General features: G+C 38.7%; 1 protein-coding gene across 2 annotated transcripts in view; it reads right to left on the minus strand.

Annotated features, from left to right (window-relative positions):
• The window catches only part of DIP2C (disco interacting protein 2 homolog C), a 358,168-nt gene that overhangs the window by 90,236 nt on the left and 255,496 nt on the right, over positions 1-12,436 (minus strand). For both annotated transcript variants that reach the window (XM_018554178.1, XM_018554179.1), the window contains one exon: positions 5,308-5,447. In XM_018554178.1, coding sequence (XP_018409680.1) covers positions 5,308-5,447 — 140 coding nt within the window. The remainder of the gene's footprint in view (positions 1-5,307; positions 5,448-12,436) is intronic.

Here is a 12,436-nt window from a genome sequence, read left to right on the forward strand (position 1 = left end):
AACAGTCTAAAAAAAAAAAAAAAAAGACAGCAAGCAATGCATCTTTGAGGGAGATGCTAAGAAGTCTTTCAAAAGGGAGCTCATAACTGAATTTTTGCCTGACATAATATTTTCACCTGGCCACAACCATAATACAGTTGTGAAAAATTATTTTGTGCATGCCACCGTACAGAATTGCTTTCTTAAAACCAAAAGTGTTTACACTGACAACCACATCTACTTATATGGCCAAATATATATTATGGAAACCCCTTCAAATTTCTGAGTTCAGTTGTGTAAGTGTAAGTTATTGTTAATGCAAACCGAGACACATGAAAACCTTTTACACAACTGTGTGCTTCCAAACGTGTGCAACAGTTGGGGGGAGGGGGTTGGGGGGCTTTTTCTGTGTTAGCATGACTGTGCCCCAAGGCCAGCTCCATAAATACATGGTCTGACAAATTTGGTGTTGGAACTCAAGTGACCTGTACAGAGCAAATGATAAGGATAACTGTGAGAGCTCTACCTTTCATGGCCAATCAGACAACAAGGGACTCCAGTACAAATCCTTGCTTCCTGTCAACCCCCCCAAAGTATTTGTAGGAAACAGTCAGCACACGGTATAGGTCCACCTTCAAAAGTCCTCTTATTAGTTCAAAGCATAAGATGTAACACCAGGTACAACAAACATGCTGACACATTTCAGCCCCCATGGGCCTTAATAATTGCTCCTTTGTTCAAAATACAACTCCACAATAAATATTAGGAATGCACTGATACATTTCGAGTACCAATGCCGATACTTGGCATTTTCACGAGAACTACCAGGGTTGCAGCAGGGACCTGGCTCTGGCACTCCACCACTGTCCTGAAATCACTAGTTAATATTGTTTTAGAAAAACTATCACATGACAATAAACAAAAACTTGGGCAAGTACCAGTACTTATACTAACAAAACTGGTATCGGTGCATCCCTTTATTTATATTTATAAAAACAAAATCATACATTAAAACAGAGGTGTACAAATCCCAGGAGCTCCGTGTGCTCCTTACAAATGACAGCTGCCTCCTAACTTTTGGATTTTTCTCTAGTCTAGTCTTGGAGCTTGAAAAGTATCGGTATATGTACATGCACCGAGTACTGTACTTGGTATCAGTGCATCCCTAATAAATACCATTCAGAAGGGTGGAGCAAGAACGATTTTGTTGCAAGAGTGGATACATTTCCATGTCCTGTAACTGTATTAATGCCTTAATAAATAAGGCTAATAGAATAAGATAAAAAGCACATTGATTAATAGAATAATTTGCTATTAACTGAGGCTATATTTGTCTCTTTAATACCAGAAACTTAGGGGAACTTGAGAATGAAATAAAACTAGAAAGTAGTACATGCATTAGGCAAATACATACAGGTGTCTGCTTTCTAAGGATTCATTTGTTTGACATTTTGTGACACGGTATATGTAATTTATTTTACATTATTTTAGATCTTTTGTAATTTTTTATATATACACTGTGTTTTTTTTATCTATTATCTATCTTTGTTGGTTTTATCTATTACACAAGTAGGTGATGATATTTCTGCTGGTAGGCAATTAAGGTGATTATAATTTTTGCTTATTGCTTATGGAATTTATTGTGGAGTTGTAATTTGAACAAACAGCTATGAGTAAGGCCCTTGGGGGTTGAAACATGTCAGCATGTTTCATAACTCTATAAGCCTGCAGTTATGGCTTATGCCATGTATAATAAGGAGGACTTTGGAAGGTCGATCTATACCATGCGCTGACTGTTTCCTACAAACATTTTGGGAAACTGACAGGAGCCAAAGTGAGCTGTGTGCTGACTGTTTGCTACAAAGACTTACCACGGAGCCCTGATCTTAAATCTATTCAAAACCTTTTGGATCAATTGAAACTTTGATGCCAGCCAGGGATTCTCATCCCTCACAAATTCACAAATGCTATTTTGGCTGAATGAACAGACACACCCCAAACCTTGCAAAAAGAAAGCCAGTTATAACTTCGGGGAGGGGGAAAAACCTTTTGGAAATCCTTCTCAGAAGAGTGGAGGTTGCCACAAAGAGGGGGGTCAACTCCATATTAATGCCTATGGTACTATGGATTGCCTAAAAAGCTAATTTAGGTGTAATGGTCAGTTGTCCATAAACCTTCCGCCATATAGTATATGCAACACTTCCATGACAGATGCAAAAAACTTGGGGCTTATTTAAGTAGAGAACCAACAGAAGCCATGAGCTCCATACGTAATTATAAAGGAAGAAAGCAAAGTTTGGTTCAATAGACATTTGCCAAACCCAGCAGGAAATCCCCAAACCCAAGTGACATCTATGAAAGCTTAAAGTGCTATTAAAGCTTCAGGGTTTTTTTTATTTTTAGATCTAGGAAGCCCATCTTTTTATGGATCTTTAGTTCTTTTTCTTTAAAAAATCCCCTAGTGGGTCCCCACAGCGCTCATCCCCCCACCCCTTGCATGGGAGGAGCTAAGCAGATGATGTGATCGTCCATAGATAGCTCTGCGGCAGGCCACACCCATCCTCTCCTCCCTAAAGTGTCATTGACGGCAGATGTAGCCTATGGTTCCTCTTCTCTCAGTATCCTCCCCTGCATCCAGGAAGTTCAGGGAACGGAAGATAGCTTCAGGACCGGCGATGTTGACCGCGGCAACACAGGTAAATGTGGGGAGGATGGGGAACACAAAAATGTACTGGTAATTTTTTTATCTTAATGCAGAGAATGCATTAAGGTAAAAAACGACCAGACTTTAATACTACATTCATTTTGTAATTTTCCTGCACCTTTGCGAGGACAATTTGCAAGTTTTTGTTTAAAAAAAAAAAAAAGAAGACACAGGGAGCTGGTCACTGCCATGGATGATATGCACCCATGCAAAACATTTAAAAAAAAATACCATTCAACAATGAGTGGGTCTTTTAACAAAGCTTAAAGGGAAACATTAAAAATACACAAATCCTGTAAATAACATGCATGGCGAATTCCTTAAACATGCTTATGAAGGTGTGCACCAGTATAATGAATTAAAAAAAACAAAAACTAAAAACTACCACCGCTGATCGTTCCTCAACGCCTTTGTTCTGTTTGTAAACAGGTTGGCTGGGGATCCTGGGTAATGTCATTGACCAAATATGGTCAAACGGGACCCAAGATCCAGCTACTGTGGAAATATAATCAAAGCAGCCAGGGAAGTCATTTCGCGATGGGATTATGGCGGGGCAACATTGTCATTTTTGCGGGTTGTTGGGCATCACTCTTCATCACGGGCACTTGATCTGCATCTTTGGACATGTAATTGATGTTGAATTTACATTAAGGGACAGTGTTTATTATAAAAAAAATTTAAACATGACTTTTTCTATAGTGTCTGTTTTTAATTACTATTTTTTTTGTGAATGAGTAACAAGTAGTACTATGTACCCCTTAATCACACGGGGGGGGCGATATCTGGCCCTCTTATTGTAAAGGAGACTTCATGTTTCCAATGCCCCCCTGCAGACTCCCACATGTACCAGGCCAGGGATGTGGGGATTAGGACATTGTCCACATCAACCAGTAGACAAGGTGCCTTGCCAATGTTGCACGGTACCCTTCCCAATGTTTGGGCTTGGTATGGTTCAGAAGGGGAACACTCACTGCCCCCCCTTTCCAGGCCAGCCATGCTGCATGCCTGGATAAGGGTTTGGTATGGATTTGAGGAGGACCCCACTTGTTGGAGTTTTTATTAAAGTGGTAGTACACATTTTTGTAATCAATGTGTACTGTACCTTAAAAAAAAATTAAAAAAAATGGGGCATGGTGTCCTCAAAATTCATAACAGACCCTTATCCACTGGATATTTTCTTGCCCAGCCCATCAAAGTCTCTCTCCTCCGCCCCCCACCCCTGTGTGTGCACGCGTGCAAAGGTAAACACAAAAGGACGCACAGGCACGTCCTACTAGAATAACTGCTCCACCAACTGGCTGTTTATATACAGTGGCTGGTTAAACTGAATCCATTTTAGGCAGGAATGTCCATTAAAAACTAGATTCCAGTAAATAACAATAAAAAAAAGTCTGAATATTTAACTTTGTATGTGATTTCTAACTCGGAAAAGTGATCTCAGTGTAGGCTTCTCAGTAGTTTGCTCATTTCTTTTAATTTTTTATAGCTGTATTTATGTTTAACTTGCTAGTATATATACACATGGCAAGACACATAAAAAACTAATTTATTTAATTGTACTTAACAAATGTCAGGAAAATGAAAACAAAATTAGAAAAAACTATTCTGGTTTTGTCGTTTGACATTAGGAAAAAAGCAAAGTAAAGGAGCTGTACTCTTGCTGGCAGGGAATTCGTTCAGAACAGAGAGCAGCTGCAAGCAATCTTGTGTGAAAGCATCTTTCACATGTTCCACTTTTCCTTCCTCAACAGAATGCCTTAAACAATGTGGTTAGCTCAGCTGCGCATTTTATCCCTCTGGCACACCCAGGTCTCTGGCCTTAGATGACCACAGTAAAATATCACTGCTAGGTTCCTGCAAATGTACCTTTACTTAAAGTGGACTTGAACACAAAAAGTGTAGATTTGCTATATTGTAGGGAACAATTAAATTTGTTTAGTGTGTCTGAGCAGCACCCTGAAAGATTTACCTTTTGCCATAAAATCCTCTTACAAAATAGTAGTGCATTTCCTTTACCCATAGCCTCATAGCTGTATATCTGCAGTAGTACTACTGTCTCTGACTACTAGGGGCTGATTTACTAAATAAAAATAGGCTATTCACTTTGCAGGGGAATTTGCACTTTGCAAGGGGATTTCCTTTTCCTTTGTGCATGTGGTGAAAAATCGTTTTGCAAGGAAGGCCCAATCATGAGAACGCAAAATTAAAAAGAAAAACAGTATTTTTCTTGCACATGATTGCATGATGATAGTCAATATAACTTCACCTCATTCCCTAAGCTAAAGAAAAAATCCCCTGCAAAGGGAACAGACTATTTCCTGTTAGTAAATCAACCCCACCCCAGGGTCTCACAAGGTTTGGACTGAAATTTTGTGATGTTACAAATGGAGAATTCTATTGTTTTCAATGGCTCCTGTTCACACCAGCTCGTTGTGTCGCTTCTCACCAGTCATATGGAGCTCGGAAAAGCTCATGAGCTTCATATGGGTCAAAATGTAGCAATTTGCCCTCATGAACGTTAATAGGAGTCCTGGCTATGCTGATGTTTAGGTGTGAATGGAGCCTTAAGAATGACTGCAAATAAATAAATAAAAAAGTTAAGGTTTATGGTTTTATTTCCTCACCACCAGGCATCACTGTCCCAACATCCTGCACGGTGAGCACTGAGAGTTTTTCTTCGGAGTCCACTCGAATGACCCCATAAGTGAGTCCCTGCATCGATAACACCCCCCTGCCCGGAGGCTGGTTGCTATCATCAGTCGGCCTGTGAGGAAGAAAATTATAGAAATGTAAAAAAAGTAACAAAATTTGTATAGTGTATGCTGTTTTGTTTTCATAGCAGTATTACAGGGTATTTGTCAGCCACCCATGGAAATATTATTTTATCTCCGGCAGAACTGCAGGATAATTAATATTATCAGCCAGAGAGATATCCTTGTAGGCTACAGTATTCAAGACATAAACTGTCTGTAGACAATCTGATTTTACAATCTCTGTACACTCTTTTAGATTTAACAAATCTATAAAACGTAAGGTCATATCTAAATCTATTGAATTTGTATCCAGTCAGACAGGCCCTAGCATTACATAGCAGTTGATAGAGCTAAAAGAGGAACAATGAAGGTGCATTAATGTTCCGTAAGGACCTGTATTGATGGGCAAATGCGAATGCTTTCAGGTGCACTCGTTTTGCATTTGAGATCAGTTTGAAACACTTCTGATATTCAGCGTTCATTGGCCAATACATTTGGCCTGCAGATGTTCCCCTTCGGACCTTAATTTGACCTATTTCTAAGACGCATCAAGCGACTTCAAGTTGCTTTTGCATTTCCCTAGACTTGTAAAAGGACAAAAGCAGTTTTGACGTGGATAAAAGCCCACTGACCACTGTAGAAATGGCATAAAATTGATTGCATACAAAAAAAAATAGAAACCAACTTCCAAGAAGTAAAACACTTTTTATTAAATTGTCACATGCGTCATACAGCCAATGTTTTGGGGCCACGCAGGGTCCCTTCTTCTGGGCGACATAGTGACCTATAGTATACATAGTATCTATAGTATACATAGTATCTCATAGAACTAAGCTAAGTCCTCAGATCCATCAAGGAAAATCTAAAACCACACCTCATCTGTTCTAATAAAATGTCAGATTATGGGAATATATATATTTCACACTTATCCCACTGGGAAATGTTTAGAGCATCAAAAATTATTTGCAACGGTCAAATTTTCTAAAGAACGATCACTCTGAGATTAAATTTGCTATAATTTGCAATGCTTAAGCGTATTTACTATAAAGATCTATCTTTTAATTTGACTTTAGCCCGCCCCCCCTATCTTGAGATAAAAAGCCTATTGTTCCATTATATTGTATATGAGTACACTAATTATATCTAACCAGCAAGCTATTCTCATTCAGGCACATTCAGAGCATGTCTATATTGTTGATGTAGCTTCCAGAAATTTAAAAATCACTTGGCTATACAATGTTGCAGCACTAATGATGAAGAAACAATGTATCCCCTAAAGTGTCACAACAAAAGGTATTACTTTTATTGCAGCAAGGAATACATTTTCATAAATAAATTGTTACATATAAAAGAATATTTTTAGACATTACATACTGCTAAATAAAAACTTGGTCTACTAAGCTGTGATGTTGCAAGAAAATGCCACAAGGAAGAATGAAATGGTTATTTTTACAATCAACCTTTATGTTCATAAATGTTGATTAATTATACATTTGCTAAATATAGTAATGTTCCTGGAGAGATTCAGTGGAATGACTGTTTTCCTCTCCTGCTCAGGAGAAAGGCTTTGTGGGAAATATCATTTACAGGCAATGATTTTAAAAGGAAACTTATACAGAGGGAACATGTAGGCTGCCATTAACTAGAAACCAGAATGCACGCAAGCAGTACTGACATTGCGTTGATTTGACCTGCTTCATGCTCCAACCAAGTCAATGACTCAAAGTATAAAAGATGGGGATAGTCCTTATATCTTTGACCTGCATTTGACCTGCTTGAGGTTGCTTTTGCATTCTCATTGACTTGTATAGAGAGAGAGACGCAGTCTGTTAACAAAAGGTTGTCGACACAGGACCTACATGTTTTTCTAAGTAAATGTGTACTTTAAAACCTGATGATTACTCAAAGCATCAATCTGTCAGCAGGGCTGGACAAAACCAAGGAGCCAGACCTTGAATTGCTCATAATTGACTTACTGCTTTCCCACAAGAGCACAGAGCTTGAGGTACCTAATAGGCCATCCCCGGGACTGTTGATACTACCGGGAGCCTTTTACTAGAGTTTTAACTGTAACTGAAATAGAAGTAGCTTAGACAGGCATCTGGCTTGTGTCTGTGATAGGGCTGCAACAACTAATCGTCATAATCGATTATAATCGATTATTGAAAAAGTTGTCAACTTTTCCAATCATCGATTAATCGGCTTCTGATTGGTAGAAGCATTTTAAAAGGATTTGGAATACAGTGTTTTGAATTGGATCGTATGGAGTGTTTACTTTTATTTATTGCTGCTTTTTGCGGTGCAATACATTGCTTACTTCTTTCCTCAAAGCACCTCATGTGGCATAGCAATTGATCTTATTAGCATTGATATTGCCAATACATATAACACTTTTAAGGCAATTTAAACCAGCTTATAATTACTGAAATCTGAAAAACGATCAAGGCAACCTACCACTATCAGGAAACAATCACTATAATTATGTCGCCATCAAAAAACAAGGAGTGTGTTATTTAAACCAAGTAGGAACCCTACTCTAAGTACCCTAATGTAATGTGATTTGAGCTGACCAGGCATGCTGACACAGAACACGCTGACACAAGCTGGGTAGGTGATAGGGCTGTATTGCTCAAACAGCAGAGAGAAAAATTAGGTCAACAACTTAGTTATTCAAGTCTTAGGACTGGCCACACATATTCATAAATCTCTAAGCAGTTGCAAAGTAAAAATGTATGTTATACCTTTTGTTGGACTAATTGGTTATATTTTGCAAGCTTTCAGAAACAGTTCCCCTTCTTCAGGCACGGTTTTAAACGTTTTTTCAGGTCTCTTATTTGTATCTCATTATTGTATTTAGCTGATTGTTAAGATTTACTCAACTCTTGCATTAGTTGGAACTGAGAAAGAGTAATTTCAAAGTGAAGGCGCTTATTTTGCCAAGACCAAAAACAAAGTGTTGCATCAAAATGTCTCTTTTGCTTATTTCAAATGGCAGTATATGTGTATACTGTACAATGAATGCAATACAGTGTACAACAGTGCAGTTGTACCATATATGACCACTATTAAGATCACACATCCTGACAGCCAATTCTAGTTCATATCAGGGGTGTCTTTTATATGAACTTTGTGGCCTCATTGTCAGTTCTGGTAATATACATGTAAATACAATGATTCTTGCACAGTGTAAAAAGCACATTTCTTTCGGATGGGCTTGTTTGGTGTATGCCTAGAAGCCCTGTTTATTTCACATAACCCACTGACTCAGTCAAGCAGCCAGCTCAGCCACACAGAAATGTCACAGCAATTTTAAAGGATGAGATGAGACACCACTCCATCCGGCTTCACTTTGAGACGCAAATAGGAAGATAATGCAATTCAGTTTGGGTTATGAATGACAATTACATGCAAAGCTTATCAAGTTACTTAAATAGCCCAGGCAAATGTAGCAGGAAAAGCATTCAGCATCTTTGTAGGTCTCCCGAGGTTGTACTGTGTAATCTTTATCCACTGCATCAGGCGCTCCCCGTTCAGAACTAATTATTTGCATTCTCCTAACAGGTCATGTGACACAAGTTAATTTAGAAAGCAATGCAATCTCTTGCAAAGCTCTTCTTGAAAACCTGCAGTGATAAATCTCAAAGGTTAAAGCAACACCAACTCCGAAATGGCACCTAACTCTCAGAGTGAAGGCCTTCAGGCATTAAAGTGACATTAAACCCTCAATTTTTTGCTTGGTGAGAACTTCCCTTTGCAGCTGGTTGCCTCTTCCTGTAGTGCTGGCTCAGGTTGTGAACCTACACACAGACACCATATATCCATTCCAGAGACAAGGCAGTCTGCTGCAAAACAGAAGTTCTGCCCAGCATGAGAACAGATACAGATTTAAAAGGAAGAGCAGCAAAGAGAAGGGAAACAACCATGCATTACAGTAAGGCACACATTACAGTATTGGTTTATGTTAAAAAATCTGAGGGTTTAATGTCACTTTAAGAGAAAAACACAATATGAAGATACAGGAGAGACAACTGGAAGCAATGACATCCGAGCTGCCAAGTAAATAATGGGAAACAGAAATGGACTCAATGTTCAAAAGCTGCCACTGCAGACTCAATCTGATCCTGTGAAAGCACGGCTGAATTATTGATGCAGCACAACACCAAGTTTATGTTTTAGGGGCAGGGGCTGAATTAAGTCTTGACCTAATGTATTTTATATATAGTTATGTGAAAACAAAATCAAAGCACATGGGCTTTGGATGGCTTTTAACCCCTTTATGACCGAAGCCTTTTTTTTTTTTTTCATTTTTTGCACCCATGTTGTAATCCACATAGGCCTGAAAATTACTTCAAACTTCCAACCATTATATATTTTCTGAAAGCCAAGACCCTGTAGAATAAAATGGTGGCAATTTTTTATGTTGCACGATATTGCGCAACTTTTTAATCAAACCCAAAAATGTAGTGAAAAATGCACTAAAGTTACATTTAGTGCCACAAAACACAATTAAAACATTTTCTCCAAAAAATATAAAAGATGAGGTTACAACGAGTAAATAGATATCCAACATGCCCAGGTTACAAATTGCGTGAGTCTGTGAGACGGCGACAAAATTCAGTACCCTAAAAAGTCCGTAGATGACGATTTAAAAACTCCTACAGGTCATCAGTTTTGAGTTACGCATAAATATTGGCCCTAGAATTATTGCTCTCACTCTGGCGTGCATGGCAATACCAAACATGTATATTGCAATGGTCATTTTCATAATTAGGTGCACCCGACGTGTGTTTACTTTATGGCACGCGTGCTTGCGGGGGACTTTAAACATTTTTTCAAATTATTTTTACATTTATTTCATTTGATACTATTTTTAAAAACTGTATTTTTTTTAACTTTAATTTCTATCACATAGGGAGGTGTAAAAGCCCCCCCAGATTGGTGGTGACAGGTACTCTTTAAGGTAATGCTGTGGGTCCAAAATACCCCCAGTGTCACCTTTACACTTTAAATAAGCTATTGAAGTGCAGCACGCACCGTTTACCGGCTCGTAGAAGCGATCTGGAGACAGCTGAGTCGCCAGAATCGCTTCTATTGTAAAGCCAACAGTCGGCTTTACAAATGTAAACAGTCACGGCGGCGTCTGTTTAAACGGGCCCAGTGTCAATGACGTACTATGGACGTCACGGGTCACTAAGGGGTTAAATAGGAACTTTATCCAAATCTAATAACCACAACAACAAATACAACATTAGAAATGTTTAGTAATGACAATCTACAAACAGAAACTCCTAGACAATTGCCGGATTTTTATTCTTTGCTTCCCAAGACTTCAGACAGTAGGTATTTTTACAAAGGGCAGATTAATCCATCTCCCTTTACTTCCAGGAACCCCGTCACATGTGACTAGGACATGTGACCATGCACATCATCTCAAGGGAGAAAAATGCCTTTCCCTGAGATCTTGTGCGATTACAGATGAGATTTCCCAGCAATGCTCTGCTAATGTAACCTTTCCAGGATGCAACGCTTGGGCACAATTACATAATTTGTTCCCAAAGTGGACCAGTAAATAGATTACAACTCAATTTGTAAGTAAATGAAAAACAAGTTTGTTTAGCTAATGAATGTAAGATCATTTTATATTGGCATGCAGAACTGCATGCTGATGTGATTTTTAGTGAAAGGGGGTAAAGGTCCACTTTAAGGGTTCTTTCCTTCCATTTGTTGTAAAATGTGCAAAATGGTCAATCTTGACGCTTTCTGAATCGCACATACACAGCCTCTGTGTCAAACAAGTTGCATAAGCCAAAGTGTGTTTGCGGGGGTCTTAGCACTAGAGGTGGCAGGCATATGTCTACCTGCCTGTCAGCAATCCCCCTGTCTATGGATAGTTTTATTCATAATGAAAAAATAAAGGCGAAGAATATGAACATAAATGCAATACCATATATAAATGAATCATGAACCAGGTACATGCACAGGCCTTTTAATTTATGGTTGATTGTTCTTTGTTGTCTACTCAAATACAAATCATATGGTTTACATATTCCTTTATCATGGCGAGTCTAAAATAAAGAGTGCAAAAAAATTATGTTATTGTTTTGCCATGTTTTTTAAAAAACAGTTATTTGCAGAGATCAGTAGCTGATGCTGAAATTTCCCCACCCAACTGGATCACTATGAGCAGACTTCACCATCTGAAGATTCAGTAAAAAGCCGACTGGGATCAGCAAAACCAGTCAGGTGATTAATGGCACATTGTACCAAAATCCCCTGCACAGTGGAAGTACCTCAGGAGCCTGAATGCTGTAAACCCTTATATGTAAACCATATGATTTGTATTTGAGTAGACAATGAACCTATATGATTTCTACTCTGCAAGCTGGGTGTCTTGTGTTTGAATATTAGGTGCAGCCTATTGACTTACATTGCAGTTACAATGATGAACACAACATTTGATACCCTTTGGTGGAGGTGGTATATCCCCTATTCATGTAACACTGCCATAATCACCTCATGTATATATTTGAATAAAGGTATTGTTTTAAGATGCAGATTGCACTTTATATGGTTGAATATTTGTGAAAATTGTGACAATTGGTGAGTTAGTTTATTTACGCCAGCAGAGTCACTTTTCAGTTGCGGTGTACATTACCCAAGCACTGACAATATTGGCATAGCATTGTTATATGGGTATCAAACGTCTATCCTTATTTCTTTTCTTTACTACGTTACAAACCATTGTGTACCTCCGTGGGCTAGCAAGCTTGTAATATCTTTATTAAAGCAAAAATATAGGGTAAAACTCTGAACTGCAGACAGCATTCATTTGGTAAACATGCACGTATTTTGTGCATGTGCAGGCACATTGGGGGTCTCTGCCAGGGACCTGGCAAAGACCCGCAGGGTGTCTGTGTGTGTGTGATATATTTCAAACTGCCTGATGGCATGTGTGTTGTAGCCATCTCAGGAGGCATCAGGTGACCTAATATGTCATCCT

Source organism: Nanorana parkeri, unplaced genomic scaffold, assembly GCF_000935625.1.
Source record: "Nanorana parkeri isolate BGI_ZX_2015 unplaced genomic scaffold, ASM93562v1 scaffold145, whole genome shotgun sequence".
Taxonomy (NCBI): domain Eukaryota; kingdom Metazoa; phylum Chordata; class Amphibia; order Anura; family Dicroglossidae; genus Nanorana; species Nanorana parkeri.